This window comes from Lycorma delicatula, chromosome 5, assembly GCF_047948215.1.
Source record: "Lycorma delicatula isolate Av1 chromosome 5, ASM4794821v1, whole genome shotgun sequence".
In the NCBI taxonomy this organism is placed as follows: Eukaryota; Metazoa; Arthropoda; class Insecta; order Hemiptera; family Fulgoridae; genus Lycorma; species Lycorma delicatula.
This window is the reverse complement of record NC_134459.1, coordinates 169,277,134-169,303,915: the sequence shown is the minus strand read 5'-3', so window position 1 is coordinate 169,303,915 and position 26,782 is coordinate 169,277,134. Positions and strand designations below refer to the sequence as shown.

At 29.7% G+C, this 26,782-nt stretch overlaps 1 protein-coding gene across 1 annotated transcript in view; it reads right to left on the bottom strand.

The window, feature by feature from the left end:
- LOC142325792 (neural cell adhesion molecule 1-like) overlaps window positions 1-26,782 on the bottom strand; it is a 962,523-nt gene that overhangs the window by 165,659 nt on the left and 770,082 nt on the right. The window contains exon 9 of the mRNA XM_075367823.1: window positions 9,392-9,551. Coding sequence (XP_075223938.1) covers window positions 9,392-9,551 — 160 coding nt within the window. The remainder of the gene's footprint in view (window positions 1-9,391; window positions 9,552-26,782) is intronic.

Below are 26,782 nucleotides of genomic sequence, written 5' to 3'. Positions count from 1 at the left end.
TATAGTGAGAGTATAAAATAACAATTTAACTAAAGGAAGATATAGAAATAAATTTGTCAGATAATTCTGACAATTATATCAAAACACGAGATTAAAAAAATCTGATATGGACACCACATGACTTCCTTGTACGCCTATTTAATTACATATTCACATTTTTAAAAGTACATAAAATTTTATTTCAGTAATAACGTCTATTTTATATTATATATATAATATAAAATATTATATATTATATTTTTTTTTTATTGTTGCTATTGAATTATTTTATTGTAAAATGCTTTTAGAATCTGATGTTAATAATTATTAATAACCAACATATTTAAATTAAAAAAAGGAAATGAAATTGGATTCGAACCAATGTGCCTTCCCCTTGCAAGATCCAAATATTTCATTAATTAAAATTTTATTTGTCTATAACTCTGGAACCAGTGAAAATAAGTACCACTTACATAGTTGAAAAGCTCTCAATGAGGGCTTATTACTACAGTTAAGAAAAAATCAAAAATCCAAATGTTTTGGACACTTTTGGTTCAGTCGATTGCAATCAAAAGGAAAGGTGCACAACTAGATGTTACAAAAGTCCTAAATCCAAAATTTCAACATTCTACGGCTAATCATTTATTAGTTATGAGAGATACATACGTACGTACAGACGTTATGCCGAAGCTAGTCAAAATGAATATTTCCGTTGATATAGGAAAACCGAATTTTTTCGCGATTACAATACTTCCTTTTCTTCGTACAAGGAAGTTTAAATTTAAGGCAAATATAACCTATGCTCGCTTCGCTCGCTAACCTCGTCTAATTAACGTCAAATATATAAATTATATATGTTATTCTCCAACATTGGAGGCTATTAACCAAATTCACCGCATTCAGCATGCACTGATGGTGAAAGTTGAATAAAAATATTTTTATAAATAAAAACATTTAACAAAGGGCAAACCATCTCACCATTTATTTGTGTCGTTTCCGTTTATCTATGCAGTTAACATATTCTGTATATTCTGATCGGCCTATAGAATGTTCAATCTATAGAATGCTGAACATTTGTTTATAATTATAAATTTATACATTTTTTTATAAATGCGACGAATTTGATTAATAGCCTCTAATGTTGTTACCTCTAATGTAACATATATAATTTGTATACTGTAAAGACTTCGGTCTTTCACCGGCGTATTTGGTATACGAGTGTCGACAATCATCGGAGAATATCGGAATTTGCCAGATATCGATCTTTCACGGTAAAACACACACACACACACACACACACACACACGCGCGCGTGCGCGCGCGCAGAGAGAGAGAGAACACACACACACACACACATTTATATATATATATATACATAAGTTCTGTATAAACATCACTGAATCAGTATTTCTAGTATTATGAAAAACATACAATCAAAAGGTAGATTAAAGTTGTATATTAAAAATCTTTAGAGAATTTCAACTAGAATTTGAGTCTATTACTGTTCGGTAAGATATTTAAACTGATTTCCGCTACTCAAATAAATGACCGTTGATGAGCAAAGGTGCATATGTTTAAGTAAACACGCACCTAGCTGTCTTTTTAATCAATGATATTCATTTTCTCTTTCATTGAAACGACAACTTTTATTTGAATTTCCTTTTTTCCCTTCGGTATGAATTTAGCCTTTAATTTAGTTTTAGAAGTATACAGAAAAAGAAACTAGTAATGGATTCCATCGCAGCTTCGGGATCTAAACGCACAAACGGATGCGTTATCTATTAAATACGATATCTTATCTTAATAGTACATCTATCTTGTATTAAATTCAATTCTTTTCTATATCAACATGGTTGAATAAAGTGTTCCAGTCTTCATCATTATGAAAACCTTTATTTAAGCTTGTTGCTATAAATATTTAAAGAAGGGTGATTAAGTAAGTTTAGCTACGAAACTTAAGGTATTCATCATAAATACATTAGAAAAGTTTGAAAACCTTTAATTATGATGTTAAAATATTACACAGAAACTGTTTAGCTCTCTCTCACTCTCTCTCTCCCCTCCTCACTCTCACACTCTTTTTCTCTCTCTGTTTTTAAATATATATATATATATACAGTATATATATTTTAAGGTATTCAGAACGTCAACACATTTTTCTATCTAACTATTCAACTAACATTTTATATTTCAATTTACTTTAATTCATTTTCCATTCCAATATTACAAATGGTATAGGGTTAATTTAAAGCTGTATAATCTTTTATTTCTCTCAGTTTTTCACGATTAAATCATTAACAAAGTTGTACTGTTCTCATGAAAATCTTTAAAATAAACTAAACTGAAGAAAAAATGATCGCAGTCAGTTTAATTATTTAGTTTGAATGAAAAATAAAAAAGAATGCGAGAAGAAAAATATATTGAGTATATTAGAAATTTATAATTAAAAAAGAAAAAAAACAAACTTTTAACTTAGCCTAATATAAAATCAAAAAAATTCTTTTATTTTCAAGTTATTTTCCTGATCAAGTTAATCTGTTTATTAAAGTTTACAGTTGGCTGCAGAAAAAAAAGTAAACTGTAAAAAGTGTGTGTATAGACTTTCCTCTAGCGATTAATTGCCAAAGAGAATGCTAAACTTAAGTTATGGAAAACTCGTTAAGAAAAAATTTCTTAAAGAGAAAATTAAATTACATAAAACAGCGTAATTTACATAAATATTTGAAATAAAAATGTTTACGTAAATTTATACAATAAATTAATTGTGTTATAAAAATCTTGATGTAGACGACTCGGAACAAGATACTTTTTAAAACTGTTTAATCATTCTTCATATAAACATACATCCCATGCCAGACACAGCTCAGAAAGTTTGAGATGAAAGGGATTAGATATAAAAGCAATTTTTGTTAGTAGCACGGTTACTTTAGATCCTTATAATGCCTTACAGCCGTAAGGTAGTTCAGGATATCTATTAAAAATACCAAATTAATGTTTACTTTATTGAAAGGCATGACCGCGGCCTGTTCTTGCCGATGTTGGGGAAATGTGAACGGTGAGTTGCTTATCTCCTTTCCCCGTAGTGGAAACTAGATTGGAGATTTTTAACGTGAACTTGCTCTCCCGAAATCTTGCGCGGTTCAGCGTGAGTCAGTCACTTCTGCCCACGGCAGAGATTGTCCCGCGGGTGATGGTATTGTAGTTCTTATTGCTACGTGCAAGCTCTGGATGTCGGTAAACAAATCAGGTAAAACCTGACTCCCTGGCCCGGCTTAAATCTGTGGAAGGTGGCTGACAGGGGAAACCCAGGCAGGATCAATGATCCGGGGCATGACCGACCGTTAATGTACTCGCACCTTATGACATTGACTGGCGACAACGTTTTTTATGGAACAATCTACTTCCACAATTCTGAAGCAGAGGGTCCACATAAAAAATATAAGACATCCCATTTCAGACTTTCTGGTGTTAAAGAGGAATGAGATAGTTATCTTGTTCGATGGGTAGAGAATGTACGGCGGTTGCATATTAAAAGCCTAATGACATTCAATTGATATTTTTGCCCTAAAGCGATATCATCACTCATTTTACCACTAGTATTGGATATTTAATAAACAAAATTAGTTTTTGTTTAAGTAAATTTTTCCATATTTCAAAAACTTTAGATTTTCTAACGACCTATGAAAATATCGATAAAAGACGATTATTGATACTGTTATCAATTATCATGGAATACCTATTGGAATACTTGCTTAAGAGGTGGGAATCTCTCATGGCTCGTGTAAAACAATTATGATAACATGGTCTATGGTTGTGATATAATGAATACAATCATCCCTATGGAATTACTAGAAGAATAAGACGGAAAATATACTCGGAGTTCGATCGAATGATAAGGTTCTCCTTACTGTACTTTTCATTTACAACAGTCTTGACCATTATGAATTCTTACTATAAGGTTATACAGTTAGCAAACAACATTACTTTGCACTTTTACGTAGTTTACGTGAAGCAATCCGAAAAAAATTAAAACAAAAGTTTGCAAACAATTTTTGCATTTATCACCACAATTATCGCTGCAGCTCTCACTTCAATATTAATTTTATTCAGTCAAAAAAAAACACCATACTGATGCTGCAGCCTTCGTACTCTCCACGAATAGAACTTTCTACTTTTTTTTGTTTACAATGATTTATAAAATATTTAAATAACTGCGATAGAAGAAACAAAAAAAAAAAGAAAAAAATGATTAATACAGATGAAATTAAGGCTATATTAAAAAATAATTTCAACAAATTTTTTGAGGATTTAGCAAAGAAATGCATTTACTACTTCGAAGAGTAAAATATCAATTTGTCGCTAATGACTTAAATTGTTGATGCAACAATAAATAAAAATAAATATATTAAAAAAATATCGTTATAGAAAAAAGAGTAAATTCTTTTTAATTAAAACTAATATTCTGTTTAGTTTTCTGATCAGACCTCGTATAGTTAGAAAACGGTTGAATCTTGAATATAGTTATTGGTAAATCAGGAATAAATTTGAGAAATAAGATAAAGTAAAATATTACATACAAAGTTTAGAATTTAAATGTACAGATTTGGGAAAAAGTTTTTCAGAGAAAGTAAACGAAAGGGGTCGATAGTACATCTTGTATTATCGATACTTTTCGATAGTTTTGTTATAGGAACGATGAACAACAATTTTGTAAAAAGAAAATGTTGTAGATATATCAAAAGTAAATAGTATCTAATAAACAGAAGTAAATAACATAGTGTCTGTATTGTTTTACGTAAGCTGAATGCTAAGTAACTGTAACTTATTCATTCTTAATTAAAATAAATGAATACAGAAATTGTATTTATCAATTTTTCATAAAAATTCAAGAAATTTGATCATATCCCATAAAAAATTTTAAATATATTAAAAAATTAAAAACTAAAATAAAATCAAAAAATTTTTTTTTTTTTTTTTTTTTTTTTTACTATCAGCTGTGGACGGAGTTTAACAATTTTCTTTCTTTCCTGCCAGTATTTTTTAAGTTTCTCAGTGGTATTTTTCCAGAAATTTTCTTTTATAATTCTTTTTTGTTTTAGAAAACATCTCTGTCCCAGATTTCATTTAATTTTTTCTTGATTTAGAACCGACTTTTTAAGTCTAGAACTTTTATTCTTCTTTTGTTTAAGTTTCTCTTAAATTATCAAAGTATACCTTTTTAGTTTTTATTTCTAGATAAAAGAGAAGGATGGATTTTCTTGGAAATTCTATTGTCATCCTTCATATTGTCGGCCTATGAAAACCGATCTTCCATATACTATTTCTTTAAATTTCTTGTGTAGCTATTTTTTGGGGGTTGGGAAGGGAGTTTATTTTACGTGGGGAGGAAGTTTATATTAAATGTGTATTCTTTACATTACCTATTTTTCTTAAAAATCTCTTTTCTTTCTTTTGAATTTTATTTAAAAGATCCTTCTTGATCACTGTCAACCCTTTTACAGCGTAAAACGCTTCTGGATGACTCATTATGTAAAATGTCTTAATTTACATTCATAGAAATAAACTTTTTTGTGGTAATATTATTTTTTTATTATACAATAAATCAGTTTTATTTTGCTCATCAGATTTTTTAGGGATATTTTTTCTTGGCTATTTTATTCTATAGTTTCTCCGAGGTATTTAAATTATTTTACTTTTTTTTTTATTTGTCCGTATAAATTTTCATATCTTGATATCTGACATATATTATATTTGTTAAAAGAAATTCGTTTTCCTGTTCTTTCTGCTGTTTCTTGTAATACATTTATTTGTTCTGTTGCTATTTTAGAATTGACTGACAAGATAACCAAATCATCTGCAAAGACTAGACAGTCAATCAATAATTTTGCGGCGTCTTATTATGTCAATTTTGAAAAGAGTATTATTATGCTTTTCATATTGTTTCTCCACTCGTAAAAACTTTCCTAAAATACTTATGTTTTTGATTAATATAAAATTAAAAACAAACAACACTTAAAAATAGTTAAGAGTAAATAACAGTAATTTCAACACTAACTAATATTCAGGAAAAGTAGAATATATATAAATGAATCGCTAAAAGAAAGGGAAACAAAATAAAATGAGAAATCCATGCCAGTACTAATACTCTATGATACAATAATAAAAAGAGTTGTCAACCGTACACCCGCAGGCAAGCAGCTGAGGGAATGAATTAATCTACTCTCTACGATTATTTTCTCTTTAAGTGTCTAAATTAAAAGATTATGATAATAATACGATTAATTTATAGTTTCAATAATCAAAATTTAAAATAATGATGAAGATACAAAGTCATGACTAATGTTTCGTGTAGTATATTTATGAAGATAAAATATTTTACGAATTGAAAAAAGAGCTCATAATCGTTTAAAGATATATATATGAAAGTTATAGAGTAATAAGTTAATAGAATGGACCGTTTAATATAAATGAGCAGAATCGATTAGGTAGTTCTTTAATGACATATGATAAAAATTCGTGACAAAAGACTCGAAAAATTGTTTTACAATTCTCATAAAAAAACATTGTATGAAAAATTATAAAAAAATTAAAGTTTAACAAGAACAATGAAATTATGTAAATTTTAATGTTACTTGTGAAATAGAATAAATAGTTTGTTTCTTAACAATGCTTCAAACTCGATCGCAAAAACATTTTCTATCCATAGTAATCTGGGTATTTACTCAGTCAAGGAGAAATTGTAATTATTTCTTTCTGAAAAGGGATTTATCAAATTAAATTCTAGGTTTCCTATACAATGATTTACGTTGTTGAACACAGTAATCTAGAATTCTGCAGTTTTATCGATATAATGAAATTTAAATGTTCTATTTATATTATCTGAAAAATATTTAAAGCACCATCTATCCTAATTCAGTATTAATGTTTAAAATTTAAATACCTCATATTATTGTTTAAATCTTAAATCCCCCAAACAAGTTATGCAGACTTTTTAAATACTTAATCCATTCCTTTTCACCAAGTTGATTTTTATTAGGGCATTAATTTTATCAACATTGGGTGGTTAATTTTGTTAATTCATCACACTGTTTCTCCTCAAGAATTTATTGTTTGTTCTAATGAAAAACAAATCTTAATTGATAAACCTAAAATTTAATACTTGTAAATTTAAGATGTCAATCATGAAAAAGTGGTGGAAGGTAAGTGCGGATTCTGATTAAGAGCGAAGTAAATTTATATATGATAAATTAAGATTTTATTTTTTGTTTCGATGTAAAAAATGTATAATGTATTTCTAATTTTAATCTAATAGAACTTGTAGTTAAAAAAATATATACATAGTATATATTTTTAATAATTTAGCTTTGTAGAAACACATCATTTTTCATTAAAATATGTAATATATATTTAAATCAAATTATATGTAATTTGCATCGGAAAATATTGAATTCACAACGCGTATTCACATCTGCGTATATAAATACACAAAAATTCAAATAAAGAAATTTGGTAAAGAGCAAACTGCTTAAGTTTACCATCATAATCTTGTTTAATATCACTCGTTTTTCATTATTTATTTAAGTATTTTGCTCGCTTAATTAAAAATATTAATACGACTCACTCTCAAGCAGAAAAATTTATATTAAGTGTAAACCGATCATAACTCAAATTCAACTGTAATTTTTCACCTTTAACAATACTGAAACAAAACATCACTACAACTAGACAAATACCATTAAAATCAACGGTTAATGAAACTCTTCGTTTACGATATTATTGATGAAGCACCTGAATTCAGGTGCTACTATCCCGACGAAAAACATTTAGCTAGTTCTTTACCAAAAACATTTTACTTGATATAAATAATAATTAATTAATATAGTCGAATATTTCGGCATGATAGATACTTAACTAAAATTTTAAAATAATACTTATCTTAAAATAAAAGTAATAATACTTAAAAAAATAAAAATTAAATCCTGCCCATATAAATAATAAACTTTTCAATAACCATCCTAGGGCTGCATTATACGAACGTCGTGCTACCTATTTCAGACCAGCCGGAATTAGGTACCACGAATTAAGAAGTAAATACGAAATTGCCATTCCAGATACATTGGCAAATTCTACTAGAGAAATACCGCCATGGCTCTTGCCAGCGGTAAACACAAGTTTGGATCTCTCTCAAGGAGAAATAAAAAAGAAATCAGCAGTGATCATCCAACAGGAATTTTTGGCAACCGTCAGTAGTTACGAAGAACATATTAGAATTTATACTGACGGTTCTAAAACCGAACATGGTGTTGGATGCTCAATATATGTAAATGGAGAAGCCCACTATTGGAAACTGCCAGATGTGGCCAGTGTCTACACGGCAGAACTCACTGCAATTCAGCAAGCTCTTCGCTACACTGAACACTATTGCGAAGAGAGAGTGTTAATATGTTCCGATTCTTTAAGTGCACTTGTCGCAATTCGGAACAACAACATTAAGGATGTCCTAATTGCAAACATCCTGTCCATTTTATACGTTCTAAACAACGAGGACAGCGATGCGTATTTGTATGGACTCCGGGGCATGCTGGTATTACAGGTAATGAAATCGCAGACGAAGCTGCCAGAAAGGCAACAGTCTGCGATGATTTGGATGCATTTCCTGTAAGAGTGGCAGATGTTAAAAACCGTCTAACAAACATAGTAAAAAACAGGTGGAATGCTGAATGGAGGAGTTTAAATACAAAATTAAACTCAGTAAAAACTTCTCCTTATAAATGGAAAAGCGACTTTAAGTTGACTCGCCGTGAACAAGTAGCGGTGACCAGACTTAGAATCGGTCGCACGCGATTAACAAATTTATATTTGTTAACCGGCGAAGTGAGACCAATGTGCGGTGTTTGTAATAAAACACTGACAATCAAGCATCTAATAGAAGAGTGTACCATATATGAGGACCTCAGAAAGAGGTTCCGTCTTAGAAATAATATTAGTGCTGATCTGGATAATGGAAATGAAGAAAATATAGTTGCATTTTTACACGCCAGTGGACTTCTTAGAAGTCTATAAAATGAAAGTTTAAAGCGGTGATAAAAGAATCTCTAAGCGGTAGTTTTATATATATATATAAAGAAAGAAATGGTATTGATAAGTTGAATTTTTAATTTCATGGTCTTTTGAGAACCTTATCTCAAATTTTAATATTGGGGCCCTTTACACCCCGTAAGTGTTTGTGATTGTCCTTGTCTTTTATGTCTTAATGTTTATTGTGAAGTTTGTGTTTTTAAATAAGATGTAAGGGCCCTTTACTCCCTTACATATGACGATCCAGATGGTGATAGTAATTTCTTTTAAAGAATGTGACGAGGGCTAATGACCTTAGCAGTCAATGCCCGTAAAAATTCAGAAAAAAACTTACATTGGACTCGTAAAGGAACTGGTTGGCTAGAAGTCTCTCCGCGTTCATTTGCTGCATAGCACGTATAACGTCCAGCATGCTGACGAGTAACACCTTGAAGTACAAGACTATGCGTGCTGATAATGACTCCGGACGATACATTCTGTACAACTGGCTGATTCTAAAACAAAAATTAAAAAAACATAATTCGAATTTAAAATTTGAAAAAAAATTATATTAGACCTTTTAAGTTTTAAAATAAAAAAAAAAAAAAACATTAGTAAATAATAAAAAGTAGGCAAAAGCTAAAAATATTTTTTTTACAGAATTTGAAGGTTATTCTGAATCATTGAAATTTTAAGATTGCATCATTTTTCTTTTTTCATGTTTGAACGTAAGAAGTAAAAATACGAGTACATTTAAAATGTTTACCATTTATGAAAAAAAGTGAACATATCTTCTTTCTCAATCAGACTACAGTAAATCAAAAATTTAATTAAAACTTTCTAAAGTTATAAAAAATGTAATGTTTCTGCCTAAAGGAATGATCACACTTTGCTGTGTAATCTGTACAAATAAAATAATAATAAAGGAAAACGGTAAATATAATAATTTATTTTTTAAATATATAGCAGCAACATTAATACATTCGTATCTATTAATTACATATTTTAATATATTCTCCTTTTTTATTGAAAATTATGAGTTGTGTTCCACAGAAAGAAGGTGGATCGATTTGTTTCTTTACGTTACCGTAGCCTTTAAGTATAAAACATCTCATCAGAATTATCATCGAGTATAAAACATCTCATCAGAATTGCTTTCTCTGAGAGTAATGATATTCATTTTTCAGCCAGTACGAGTAAATAGAATAGAAAGTGAAGATACCACTCATGTGGATGAATGTAACCTATTTTTCAGTAAACTTAGCTTAGTGTTACGCAGGACTATTTGGCTTAATAAAGAAGGCACTGGAAAATATTTTCTTTCCTCATTTTACATAGCAAGCATATTATTATTGGAAATGGATGAAAAATTTGTCATATGTCAGGTTATACTCAACATATATTAATTCAAGACATCACAAGAGTATTATAAAATTAGAAGAGTAAAATACAGATAAAAAAAAGAAAAAAAAAGACGTATAGGCACAATAACATGGTCGAACATTTAATATCTTAGCATTAAAAGTTCAACAATCTGAAAATAATAAATTAAAAAAAAGAAATGTGTTTTCATGTGTGTAGCTGTTTATACGCTTATCTACAATATATTTTTTTGCTATAATTTTGGTTTTAATTTTTTTCCCCTTTTTTAATTATTACTGTTATAATAGCTGAACTGAAAACCAACACACGTCATTCGATTAATATCTCTAAAATCTGAAATAATGATGTGACTTTAAAGTCGTATCATTGAAATCATTGTAGTTTTTTCTTATAAATTATCTGTAAAATTTATCAGTTATTTTGTGTAGACATTAATTTAGTAAGGCAAATATGCAGTACGTATTTTACATAAAAAATAACGTATTAAAATCGAAAGAAATTTTTTAAAAATTCATGTTGAAACTTATTAAATATTGATCGTGATTAAACCACGGACCTTTGGAATTTGTCTTAGATTGTTTAAAAGAAAGATTTATCGTATTATATTTAAGTGCTTTTATATTTTGTTAATATCAAATTTAACTCTTTAACGGTTTATTGGCATAAGCTAAGAATATATAAATTTATTTTTAAACGAAATTACTAGCTTTTATATTGACTTTAGATAAATTTTATGGTACAGAATTTGAAGTATTTGTTGAATATAATAAATAAATACTATGGATCTTGGCGTGTTTGCTATACATTAAAGTGGATAAAAGAGATACAAAATTCTTGATGTGTTACATTTATACATTACAGTAAAACTGGAGCTAAAATTAAGATAAAGATGTGTTAAATGGTTTTTACATAAATATGAAAAAAGTTTTTTTTTATATTTTGATTTTTATCGCTACAAAATATCTTTTAAAATGTCAGAATAATGTTAATTTTTTATTTTTTACATTTTATATTCAAATTTTTGATGACGTAAATATACCTTCTTTTAATACAGTTAGATAAGAACTGCCAAAAACATTCCTTACAGTATGTAGAATCCACCATGATTACTTCATGGAAGCAAAACGATAATTTGTACGAAAAATATTTATTTAAGAGAGAAAATGGAGACAACGATTAACGATTACCTTAATAAAATTGGCAAAGGATACCTCTCTGGTCTACTGCCTACGCTTTATATAGCGAGCAACAAATCATAAAATTTGCAAATCAACGCGAGTGTTATGCACGAGTCAAGGAACAAATCAAGGGATAGGTGGTAATTTATATATCTTAAGTAAAAAAGAACTTTCTACAACCTGTAAAACACATTTGATCCGTAATTATTTTCAACAGGACGTAATTTTATTAATAAAACGGATATGGATTTAAATGAGATTTAAAATTTCCTCAATTAAACCTTTACGAATGTTTCAATCTAGAAAGTGTGTATTTCACTTTAAATACTAACTTTTGATCAACAAAATAATCTATTGATGAGTTGAGGAATAATTTTAGAAATAGCTTTATAATGAAACGACCAAAAAAAATTTCTAATCACATAATTCAATGCTAATAGCATCACGTTTTGCAACATTATTATGATTTTCTCGTAATTCATCACTCATAAAACCTTTTTAAAAATTATCCATTTTTAGAATAGATGATTTGATTTTTCTTCTAATTCAAATTATATAGATATAAAATTAAAATATTTGAAATTTTACTTCAAAATCCTGTTGAAGGTGTCAGTCACCCCTCTTTCGATCATAATTTTTATTTTATTTTTACTTTCCTGGGATCACAGCTCTAGAGCAATGTCGCAAAAAGGAGAGTATGTTGATCAGTTAAAAAATGGGGCATGGGTTTTTTTTTATACTTCTCGTTGTTTTATGACCTAGGGACTCCAAAAAAAACAAAAAAAAGGTGGGGATAATATTCGTAGTATGTATATTGAAGTGAGTTGGCGTGATTGAAGCTTAATAACTTTTGGCTGGATAAATCAATTTTGATGAAATTTGGAACAGAGACTTTTGAAAATGAAACAATTGCTAAAATTCTTAGGTCAACATCTCCAAGAGGTACGGTAGATAGTTTCTTAGGAATCAATTTTCTCAAAATTTGGCAAAAGTAGCTCCTTTTTATAATAAGCTCAGTACATGCGTACGTACTCTTCTTACCGTTTAGAAAAAAATTTGCCCCCAAATTCTACTCCTTCCCCAAAAATCAAAAAAGCTATCTTTTTATAACATATTTTTAACAGTTATTTTTTCATACCTTCCTAAGCATAGTAGCATTGCAAGTGGCCACAAAAAGAAATTCTTTGGGGGGAATTTAGGGTGTGGGAAGCGATCAGAGTTCAACAATGTTGATTTTTTGAATTTTTAAAACTTTTTTCATGTATAATTAATTTTCCACTATAAAGAATAAACAACCAATGCCAGGAAAATATAAAAACTTTGTTTCTCCATTTTTTTTTCACATTTTCCCGTTTGAATTTCATTTACTACAAAATTAATGAAAGAAAACTTGTACAATAAGAAATTTTGAATAATTTTTATTTAAAAATTTTTTGACAAACTTTATCGATATTATTATATTGATTATGATACAGAGGTAGGTACTTTTTCGTTTCTCCCCCTCAAAAATTTGTAAGTTTTTCACCACGAAGTAACTAAAACTAGCAGGAAATATTGATATTAACAATAACCAGGTTAAAAAAATAACCCGATAGCACATTAACTTGCTGTTTTACACCGATAATTTTAAACATTCTCTATACTAACATATTTTACATACTAAAAATATAAGCAGCATTGCTTATATTATATATAAATATAATCTTTGCCTCCTGATTAGCCTCAGGGAATTACTGTTCAGATAATACTTCAGAGGATGAATGAGGATGATATATATGAGTGTAAATGAAGTATAGTCTCAGTTCGACCATTCCTGAGATGTGTGGTTAATTGAAACCCAACCACCAAAGAACACCGGTATCCACGATCCAGTTTTCAAATCCGTATAAAAGTAACTGCCTTTACTAGAAATTAAACGCTGGAACTCTCGACTTCCAAATCAGATGATCTGGGAAGACGCGTTCACCACTAGACCAACCCGGTGAGTTTATAAATATAATCTAACCGAACCTAACCTACGCTTGCTTCGCTCACTAACCTCGACTAATTAACAGTAATGTTTTGATTATTTAAATAACAAACAATAGCAATAATTACTGAATTTATTATTTACATATTCAAAACATTACTGTTAATTAGTCGAGGTTAGCGAGCGCAGCAAGCCTAGGGTAAGTTTGGGTAGATTAAATTTATAAAATAAATATAAACGGTTATATCGGGTTATTAGGTTATTTTTTCAACCTGGTTATTGTTAATATCAATATTTTCTGCTATTTTGAGTTATTTCCAGTGAAAAACTTGCAAACGTCTGGTGAGCGGGGTAAACGAAAATGTACCGAGGGCTAAACTTAAAACAGTTATTGCTTATTACAAAAATAATTAAGTATAATATTCAATGTTTTTTATTAAACGTTTAATATAATTCAGATATTAATGTTTATTATTATCTTAATCCGCTAATGTTATTATAAATTAAAATAAACTTTTGAGGTTAGAATAATGAATAATTAATTAACATAATTTAAAATATTTAAGGTTAAATTATATTTAAGAAAAAAGAGGAGATAAAATGAACAACAGAAATGGTTGATGGTGGAATAAAACTCGGTTAATAAATCACTTGAATGCAACATACTTTAAAGCTATTTATCTTTAGTCCAAATTACGATATACCATAATAAATCTGTTTATTTTAATTGGTATTATTATTCAATTTTTATAAATCTGAAATATTATAAATTATTTCATCTGTGCGAAGAGAAGAGAAAAGCAGTGATAAGGAATAACTTATTATTATTTATTTAAATTAATGTAGAAATTAAAAAAAAATACTAATCCCTAAATTCTGGATAATTTGATATCCAGAAATAAACATAATATTTATTAATTAAAAGGAAATCACCAAAATTAAATTCTCTGTATTTATGAGTAAATTAAGAATATACAGAGATAAATTTAACAATATTACAGTAAAATCGCAATATTTATTATAATATCAGAATTCTTATTTTAATGTAAAAATAAGTCTATCATAAATGTTATACTTTTACCTTGAGAGAAAAGTTGTATTGGCTAAGTTAACAATGGTGAAAGGATGGTTCCTAGTGCGTACTAGTGTAATTTTAATCAATCGAATAATTACTTATTTATCAAACATCATTATCTGATTCCATATTAAAAGACGTAAGCTGTAAGTCAATATTAAAAAAAAAGAAAAAACCGGCAAGGATTCCAAAAGTTTGACACGGTGCATCAAGATTTTAAAATGAAAGTAATACAAGAAAATGGATTAGTTAAGTAAAATTTATTATATTTTAAGTACAAATTGTAAATACTATTATTATTATTATTCGGGTTTTAGGAATTCAAAAATCAAACAGTATTTAATACAATGAATTAATAAATCTATTATAAAACAATAAATCTATAAACAAAAATAAAAATTGTGAGTATTATTATTAAATATGTTATTAATAATTATTTTTATTATTATTAATAATCAAAAGAATGGTAGAATCTCGGCTTTTAATCTGGGGGTCCCGAGTTCAAATCCTAGTCAGGGATGGAATTTTTCATATCCTACATAAGTCAATTTCAATATTCCTTCGTACAAGCTTTCAAAGCATCGGTGATGAATTTATTCAACAAGAAAAAAAATTTTTGGTTTGGCTGACCAGCTACAGGTAACATATTTGAATTGCGAAAAACATCAAAATTTTCATTAAAAAAATTTGGATTTGATTTGCCAACCATGGTCAAATAATGTTTTACCTTAAAAATTATGCGTTATGAACAGTATAACTGAGAAAAAATTTCAAATTCTTAATAAAAAATGTTAGGTTCCAATTGACCCTTAACCAAATGACGTTTTTATTACTAAGATTATACTGTATTGAGTAGTATAAAATATTTAGGATTATTTTCGTAGATATGAGTATATTGCTAAAAAAAATATTACAAAAAAAAAAAACTGGGTTCTATTTGGCCCACATGCTTTACAATTACCTCATATAAAATGCTTAATAACAAACAAAACTTGAAAAACAGATAAGTATCAAAATTATAAAAAAAATCTCAAAAAATTGTTTCTCTTAAATCCGGTTCCAAGGGACCATTAAAAAAGATGTTCCCATGTCGTCTACATTAATGTGAAAAATTGATATTTTATTTACAGGTCTCAATCAGCTTCTATTTTGAGGCTTAAAAGTTAATTTACTGGAATGATTTTTTACTTTAAAAATTTTTCAATGTTACACAATAAAGAATAAAATGTTATAGTAAACAAAAAAATCATACACACACACCTCTCTCTCTCTCTCCCCCCATTTCTCAAACCGTGATTCTTCCCTTGTCGATGATCAAAAATTTGATATGCTGTATGTAGCCAGCTTACATGTTTTTTGATCAATTGGTTTTCAAGATAGGAGGCAAAAACTGTCTAAACATAATGAGGCGAAGGTAGGTATTTTAGTACGTATTTTCATCGTACTAAAATTTAATTTTATACGACCACTATGAAAAAAGTAAAAAATTCAAAATGACAAAATACCCGTTTCCTTTTTTTTCATTTTTTTCAATATTTAATACAATAAATATTCCTCTTATATAGAAATAGTTTGAGCCATTTTCGAAGAATTTATGCTGAGGCAGTCCGGAGATATTAATCAAAATACACACCAACACACGAACCGTATGTGAATATTTTTTTACTTTTGTTAGCACTTCTGTTTTGTTGCACTTTTATGTGCACTTTTTTCGGTTTTGTTTAGTTTTATTAAGGGGATTTTAATATTTTGAAATTTGTAAAACCACTAAACCCAAAATTTTGATCGGTCGCAAAGGAAAATCGGCTGTAAAATGAAAATAACTATTATTTATTAGCTATTATTATGTTTTTCTTCTAAAAAATTGAAATAAACGGCCTTCTTTTAAATTTTATTGGATTATTTTACGTTTGAATTTAAAATTTTTGATCGGGAAAGTAGTATAACGCACTTATAATAAAACAAAATAAAATTATTCTACAGAGCTCGTTCGGAAAGTTGCCGTGCAGTATGCTTTAAAATTTTGTGGTGCTTTCTGTTCCTTGAGCGTTAGGTTGCTTGCCCTGAGGGTTCGTAGAGGGTTGCTCAGTAAAAAAAAAACCAAGACGTCAGTTGTTGAGTTATGACTGAACGTCGCTTCCTAACGTTTTTTGTTGTTTCGTTGATCGGAATCAATAGTTGCGAGAAATATAACGATCTTTTGCTAGAGGAATGTACTAAATGAACAGAAGCTGCTTGATATTTCGGATGCTATGGCCAAAACTCCACCAAAACAATGCGTAAGTTAACACAGCAGCAAGATATCGGACTTGATATCGCACATAAAGCTGTAAGAAAAAACTTAAACTTTTCCCCTACAAAGATCATGCCAAAAGACTATATTGTTAATGTTTTAAACTTTTTATTAAACAAAATTTCGTAGATATCGTCGACATTAAGTTTTTTACATGTGAAGAGTGGTTTCATCTGAAGAGGTGGATGAACCTCACTTACGGGCGCCGAAGCAGTGTCGGACTCGCTAACAGGTTTCGCAAGACAGTAAAAAAGGCGTATGTATTCCTGCGCAATACCGACTAAACCTCCACCCCTGGCGACCCACTCCTCTTCGGAATAGCTGGTAAAGTATTACTTCTGAACGAGGGGGGGGGGAGCGTGGTTTCATTTGGTAGGGTTTAATCTGAAATCATTTCGAGGAGTCTGTGGCCTGCACAACCATGCGATCTGACTCCACCAGATTACTTTCTAAGGAGAGGGGGGGGCAACGAAACAAGCTGTGTATCATAAGAGACCACGCACAATTGATAAACTAAAATCCGCCATAACGGCATACGTACGAGACATTCCAGTACATGAGCTGATTACAGTGTTTGAAAATGGATTGAAATAGTTATTGATGTTGTAGGAAGTCATTTTCAACTCCTTTTAAGAAATATTCCAGTTATAAAAATATCCGTTTCTATAAAATAATGAAATAAAAATACAAAGTAATAATTAAAAAGGTTTTGTCATTAAGCTTCCATAATTCTAGTGTACAGCAACTTTCTGAACGCACTGTGTTATTTGTTTGATGCTAAAATGAAGTAAAATGATCACAAATAATCCTCAAGAACTACAAAAAATGTAGTAAAAATAAAATATTAAACAGTAAAATATATAATGTTGAATTTTTCAAGTGAGAATGATATAGACAGAGGTATTCTTGTACTTCTCTGAAAATTATTATGAATCTAGCATGAGGATGGTCACACACACACACACACACACACACACACACACACACACACACACACACACACACACACACACACACACACACACACACACACACACACACACACACACACACACACACACACACACACACACACACACACACACACACACACACACATCGATTTGATTCACGAAATTTAAAAACCATATTAGATTTTTTAAACTCGAAACCACTGATTTATATGTGGAGTTTGATTAATTGAATAAATACAATCCCAAGTTGAAGATTTATTTAAGTAGAAATATTTTTTTTATATTTAATTAAAATAAATAATGACGCCTATAACAGAATTTTTTTTAATTTGTATTATTTTTTTTTTTATGTTATATTCAGAACATAGATTATTATGATATGATACAAAAAACTAACAACGTTTTCTTGGTGTAATAGAAAAAAATAACACTGTATTGAAATAAGTAAAATTTGTATTTAATGAAATTTTATTTAAAAAACAAAAAAAAAAACGATTAAAATCAGAGCAACAGAATTAAAATCATTATATTATGTTTCAAGTAAACATGAACGCCATAAAAAAAACAATCATGAATAACTTACAAACTTTCTCGTATTAGTACTTTTCTGTTGTTTGTCAGATTTTATTTTTATTTGAATCTTTCAAAATACGATGAAAAAGTACAGAATATCTTTTGTTTGTATATAAGCAGACCAGACTAGAATACAGGACTACCTTTGAATATTTCATTCATTTAAGTGTTTCAGTATCGTGTAAAAACAAATGAAAATACATATCAAAAATGCCATCTGTATGATGCTGTATTTTTACCTTTCACAGACATTTACTATTTATCTTTACCAATTATTTTAGAAAAAAAAACTTATTTTATTTACGATGATAATTCGTTAAGTCTATCTACATCGAAACAAAGAGCAAAAGAATTTTTAAGTTTTAGATTATTTAAAATGAGTACATAAGAAAAGAAAAAAGTAGTTTATTAAATCGTAAAGTAAAACTTATGAAATACTATAACCAAGTGTTTAATAAACGTATGATTACATGATTCATGCGAATAACATTGCACGTTTTCAGTGAGTGTGTGAATAGTAATTAATGTCATTATGTGTATACTCTGGAGTATACAAAGTTTATTGTTTTATGAAAAGTCTTGGAAAAGTGAGGCTAGATTTTTTACCACAGTTATTAAGAAACAATTTTACCCAAAAAAACGAATCTATGTTTAGGGGCTAATATAAAAGTCATTTAATTAAATTATAATGTAAAGATATTTAAAACTGCTTGCACTTTAGACAATTTTATATGAAATTACTTACCAAATCGTTAAAAATAACTAAAAATTTTTATTTTGTTTTCACTCTGATACAAAATTATGCTGTGTCATGTAAAAAGTAAGAACAGGAAGATTAAATACATGTTGAAAGGGTTGATTTGCTAATTTCTTGATAGAATTAATAAAAAAAAATAAATTTCTTCAGTCGCCTCTTCAATCTGGTCTTGCCATCTTTTCGGCGGTCTTCCGCGTGACCTGCTGCCCTCGATTTTTCGTGTATGATTAACTTCACAAGATCTTCACCGGGCCTACCGACTATATAGCCGAAAAAGCTGGGATGCGCAAGAAGCATATTGCGGACAACCTCCTTGGTATACCCAGCTCGTTTATAATCGAATTGTTACTTGTTTATAATCGCCGTACGTGACTTTCTTTTTAATTTTAAGAAAGTAGTAATGTACGGCGTTGAGATCTATACCATCAAGGTGTAAGACCGAAGGAGAATTGATGCATCCGAAACGTGAGACTACTAAAATATGTTTCGCGTCGCAAGGTTGGAAAAGAGGATGAACAATTCGATTATAAACGAGCTGGGTGTACAGAGGAGGTTGTACGCAATAAGCTTCCAGCGTATTCCCGCTTTTTGGGCTGTATAGTTTGTAGGACCGGCGAAAATCTTGAGTCTCGTACATGACTACTGGAAATACTAGAACCTTGAGCAGTGTCAGCCTTGTGTTCTTCATGACTGCTCTATCCTTCCAAATAACTATCAACTTCGTAAAGATAATTCTTCTTCGTATTTCAGCCGACGAGCCCCCATTTTTATCCATTGTGAATCTACGAAGAAATGGTCCAACCTTTTGAAATCTCACAGCGTATCACTGACTTTTTTTCTTCTTTTTTTTTGGGACGGAGTTGGAAATGCATTTACGCACGAAGTGTCGGACTCCTGCTGGTGGTCTAATCCAACCGCCATCAACAGACTACCGACTAAAACCACCACCTTTGGAGTAACCCTACGCATCCCGAAATCACCCCGAGGCATTACTTCGAGATGTGTAGGCCCCCTTACGAACTACGATTTACGAACACGTAGATCGGTAGATATATCACGACTTCAGTAGCAGTCTGCGACCCAACATATTTCTATTACCGTTAATTATGAATAAAACCTTGCCTTCTCCTCGGTTTTCATTTTCACTACTGCCCTGATAAACGGGGCCATGACAGCCAAGGACGACTCACTTCTTAACATTATCTCTCCGATACTGTCCGGGGAGATGGGACCTACACCTTGGACTACCTGCATTCTCAGGAGCTCCCATCTGGGGCACACAAAAAATGTGTGCTCGGCAGAATCGACTGCTGCCTTGCAATACACGCACTCACGGGTGTCTCTCCTCCCCCTCTCAAACAGATAGGAGTTAAAATACCCGTGTCCACTAAAGAACTGAGATAGAAGTCCAACTCCCCCAATCCTCTATCCACCCAGTTTTGGACGCTAGGCAGCAGTCTTCTTGTCAATCGCCCTTTTAGGGAATCCTTCCATCTACTCTGCCAGCAGACCAACAGATCTCGCCGAGTCTCGTTACTGTTCTTGCCCCCCTACCTCTCCTTTCTCTCCTTGGCTATCAGGTCGAGAGGAAGAAGCCCGGCAAGGACCATGGCTGCCTCAAACGAAATGATACGGTAGCGCATCACTGACTGGAAGTTCGTTGACTCTGTCTATGAAAACAACTTTTGTATTTCCGATCTCGGTTGAGGATCTCCTTAATTTCAACTTCAGAGCCTGCAAATGGATCGTATAATCAGCAAACATTAAATTGGTTATACGCTAGACTTATTAAACCGCCATGCCAGTTTTTTCAAGCTTTTCCGCCTGATAAATTCGCCGTAAACATTGAATAAGATTGAAGACAGAATAATTGGCTGTTCTTTATATATAGACCTTCAATGAACGTAACAAGACGGTCTAGAACGCCTATCACCTTCAATTCTCGTCACAAATCTATCCATACGACCGAATCGAAGACCTTGGCGTAATCTAGGAAGCCAAGGGCAGTATTGAACTCTGTAGTTTTTTCTATCAACTACCTAATATTTAGAATTTGCCACCCGTATTTTTTTCTTTGACGAATACGACTTGCTCTGCAAAAATTTCTTTGTCCAGGTAGTATCGTAGACGTTCATGGATATATACAACAAAGTTTTACTCGCATGTGAAATCCGAGAAATAGTTATTTTATTTAAATATACTTTATGTTACACCTACTTTTATCTCTGAAATATCTCTTGGCGTTAAAAATCAGAACGAGATTCAAAATATAAAAATGGACTATCAGATCATTGTTACTGCTCATAATTCTGGATCATTACATTTAGACCAGTATTCAGAAATTTAATAACGTTAAAGTATCAGTGCATTTATATTTATGAATGGAAAATCTTTGATAAAAAGAATAGAAACTTATTCTTAAAATGTAAGAATAACTACCAGACAGCAGAACTAACTATTTCCCTGTAACTTTGTGTAATACTTTGGCCTATGAGAAAGGACCTTATTATAATTCTATTGCCATTTTTAATAAATTAACGAACTATTCGAAAAATCTTCTCACCTATTTATTTAAAATATAATTGAAAGATACAAACACAATTAAAAGATTTCTTTTACACAAAAAATATTATTCTGTCAATGAATTTTTAAAAATTGCTATTTAAAAATCTTTTTTTATAAACCAGAATTTTCAGTTTTACGTTGAACGAGTACAAAAATATGAGCGCAAATAATTTCCATGAATGTTTTCTGATTTGTGAGTTATTCTGTAGTTGTATTTTATGTTTAGAATCTTCTTGTATTTATCTTAATATTATATAATATATTTATATTTAAAATAATTATTATGAATTTTTATCACATCTACATTTTATTTTATAATTAACTGTATATTTTCTGATACCGCTTTTATCAATGCTTTACCATCATTTCAGGCAAATGTGAATCAGTTCCTTATTTTATTCGTGTAGTAAGCATATTTACCAATTCCTAAAATGACCTTTATAATGTATTATTATTACCAGTTAGAATAAACGATCTATTTATACTTTTATTCCGATTACTGTTAGTTTTCTCACAGCAGAACGGTAAATAAACAACACTTCTATCAATCATTAAGGTTTTAAAGTAATGTTTGCGTGTTGTTTATTTCGAAAAAAATAGGCCTGTAACAAGTAGTAACCAACATGGAATGGACAAAGCAAAGAATTTGTACAATGATTAACTGTAGCACGAAACTTCTTGAAATAGGTTACTGTGGTATATATATATATACAAAGTTAAGTTTAAAAAAAAATAGTTGAAAATATAACACTTATTTTGTAGAACAATGAATTGATTAGAAATAAATTTGGGAATAAAAACTAAATAATAAAGTAGGACTTCTAATAGTAATTCTGTTATAAAATTAAATATTGCGCTCTAAGTACTGAACTATTGAAGGATTACATATAAAATAAGGTGATTTGTAGGACTGTAATCAGTTGGGTTTCTTATTAAGCACGAAAAATAAAAAAAAATATGTTAATTCTTTCTTAAAAAAAATCGACCTAGACCACAGGAGCCCAGGTCTGCAAAGGTGAACTGACTTTGCCAACCCAGAGGTTCCCGAGGCCTAACCCAGGGCCGCAGAGCTTGCTTCGCTCGCCTTTCCCGTAAAGCTCGCTTTGGTCGTTATTCCCGTCTAGTCAGAGGCCACCCGAAGTGTTCTTTACCGTCATGGTTGTGAAAATAATACTGATAAATAATAGTGAAACTATTTAGGCTTTATAGAAACCTGAAAAAGAAACTAAATTACAAAAGAGAGAATAGTAGTAACTACGGTTACTGAAGTACACAGACCTTCGACGACGAAATATTCATAATTTATTTGTTTGCCATGGTGACAGAAATATATAATAATGAAGTATAAAAAATAATCTTTTTTTTTTCTTTAATTAATATCTTTAATTGACAACTTTATTCCCAATAGGGCTAGAGTCTCGGTCTATGACATAAAACCTTCCCTGGATAACACGAATGCATACTGCAAATTTAATAGCAATCAGTCTGTTGATTCTGTAGTGATGCGAAACAAACAAACAGCCAGACAGACAAATAAAGACAAAGACACAAACACATACACAAACAGACAAACAAATAAACGGGTGGACGGACAGACTGTCAGACAAACTCTCGGATTTATATATAAAATGGTTTAAGAAACGGTCTGTCGTGAATTTTACACACACACACACACACACATATATATATATACATATATATATATATATATTACTTATCTGTAAAAAAAGTTGAAATATAATTAAACATAAAACTAAAAAATTTAAAATAGTAATTAAGGTACTAAGAAACTTCTTTGATGCATAACGTTAAGAGTAAAGCTGAATATATAAAACAAAATAAAGACAAAATAGGTTAAAGGGAATGATAGAAGAAAAGCAGAATTAAGTTAAGTATTAACTGTTATAAGTATCAAAACATGTTGTGAATTTGACAAGTTCTGTTATAACCCCTTTCTAGACCACCTATTTTACTCCATTCAACAGTATCAACATCAAAGCAAACTAATAAACAGTATTATCTCACAATTCTACACTCTAGTTACAACAAATTAACTAAAAATTTTATTAAAAGATTTTTATTACGCGTTTTTTATAGTAGGATTTATCTTTTTTTTAGGTTTATTTTATATAATATCTGCCGCTTAGATGTTTATAATTATATTTTTAAATTCTAAAGTAAGTGGATATAAGTACGAAAATAATACGTATGTTTATATAAGATACGCATTATATTACAGAATCAAAGCAATAAAATGAAAAAAAAAGTTATGAACTGAACTAATTAAATATTATTCTAGACGGCGAAGAACTGGTTAAAGTTTCATATCAAAAGTCAATTTTATTTTATCACATTTTGAATTAAATGAACATTTAAGAGATTGGAAGGAAAACGGCAAAGACATTCGATTGCGAATGGGACAGTAATTTCCACGGTTGTTCCATTTAAATTCTACCATTAAACTCTATCAGAGAATGTATAGAAATAATTAAACTAAACGATTTTACTTCGGAATATGTGTAAACTTTGTTTAAACTTCCTTCCTTTATTGCAAGCATCACACTAGTCTGTTGGGACCTAGATTTCCTATTTAGAGTTTAACATAGAGCAGGTATCTTCAAGAAAATCTTTTCTTGTTAATAACAGTTAATTTATATGTTAATGAATTTTTTTTTATAGTGATACCCTGTAAAAATATTTTAGATATGTGAAAGATAGAATACAGTTGAAAATAAATACGTTACAATTTAATGAGTACGTTACGCATCTACTGTTTATAAATAAATCAGAATTTTTAAGAAAAAAAATCGTAATTAAAAATTATCTAGGTAGTAGTATACAAATTAATTCGAAATACTTAAATCATTATTATTATTTACCAATTTTAAAAAGACTAAAATAGTTGCGTAAAATTTATTCTTAATAATTCCGTAGGTTAGTAATATGCTTTGAAGCTAAACTCGTCTGATGCGGAAGAAGGTTGTGTTTAAGAGGTTAGATTGACAAATGTGAGTAAGAATACGGTTGGGGAATGACTAATCAACTTCTAAGTAAATGTTTTAATGGAATATAAATTCTTCCTGAAAGTAAACTAATACTTCTCAGAGTGTAATTACACCAATTAATTGTTAACATCAAGCTTCTTGATACAGTGAAATAATTATATTCAGAATTTTAAAGTATAATAAGAGAAGAAAAATATAAGGCTTTTTGTTATTAAAATTATTTGTAAGATAAGATTTAATATCATTTTAAATTAAGGGGAAAAATTTACGAATAATTTCGTGAAGATTAAAAACAAAACCCTTATGCATTTTGAACATTGAATCAAGGTTACATAAACAAATATACTCATTTTTTTTGTCTTCAGTCATTTGACTTGTTTGATGCAGCTCTCCAAGATTCCTTATCTAGTGCTAGTCTTTCATTTCGGTATACCCCCTACATCCCTAACAATTTGGTTTACATATTCCAAACGTTGCCTGCCTACACAATTTTTTCCTTCTACCTGAGCCTCTAATATTAAAGCGACTATTCCAGGATGCCTTAATATGTGGCCTATATGTCTGTCTCTTCTTTTAACTATATTTTTCCAAACGCTTCTTTCTTCATCGGTTTACTGCAACACCTCTTCATTTGTTACTGAAATTTCGGATGAACTGAAATTTCAGTTCCAGATTTCCGTCATTAAAATAACAATTTTATAACTATGAAAAACGTATTTACTTAAAAATTATCATTAAACACTTGCTTTTTCAATCAATACTCTTACAAGAAGAATATTAAAATGTGTCAAATTTTAATAATTTGTTTTAATAAAAATAAAGAATTTAAAAAGAATCCAGCAATATCAGAATTTTTCATATTGTAAATAAACTAAATATTAATCAGATTTTAAATAACATCATATGTTTTTCTAATTGGTATTTACGTTGCTTTACACAAAACACTATAGGTTGATAGTTCTAGAATCGTTCTGCAAATAAGTTTGATGGCAAATAAATTTCCAGTCTCTTCGACTATCGAAATCAATCGATCAATCATTATGTCATAAAAATCAAGAGAAGCTCATTTCTACTTGACTTATCCCAGCCGTAAAATCAATATCTATCTTTAGTAATAATATTGTAAGTTAGTCAATTTTGTAACTGTTTCATTAGGGATTTTCTTTTATTTGGAAAATATTTTTCTATATGTACAATGAGTGCGTCCGTTTAAGTTCTACCCTCATAATCATACATACACTAAAATATACTTATCACGTACACGAAAACAATCGCTCACGTGTGTCTATGATAAAAATATAAAAGAAATTTGCACGAACTTATATTAGAACTTTTAAACACTAATCAATTTTACGCGCAATATTTAAAATATAATAATAATACATAACTTTTTTATTGTCGCTATCCGTACAATTAAATTATGTACAAATATCACAATCCGTAATCGAGAAATAATCTTCATTTTAAAAATTCAAAACATTAGAAATCCTAAAAAAAAGATAAACGTTATCGGATACATGTTTACACTACTTAGTGCTATCTTCATCTGTATGTTTACCTTTAACATTTATATATATATAAAAATATATTTCCGAAAGTTTGTTTGTTTTCGCATCACGCTAGAATCAACTGAACGATCCCTTTTAAATTTGCAGGATACAGTCGTATTATCCCAGGGGAGGTTTTAAGTTAAATACCGAGGGCCATAGCGCCGTTGGGAGTGAAGTTATCAATTAAAGATATTCATTAAGGAAAAAAAAAATTAAATCGTTTTCTGTCAACATGGCAGTAGAAATAAACTGTGAAAATTTCCTCGTCAAAGAACTGTGTACTTTGTAGTTACTACTATTTTGTCTTTTGTAATTTAGTTTCTTTTTCAGGCTTCTATAAATCTTGAATACTTTAATGTTATTTATCAATATTATTCTCACAACCATGAAGTAACTAACTCTGCGGGGGTTCTGGCTAGACGGGAATGGCGAGCCAAGCGAAATC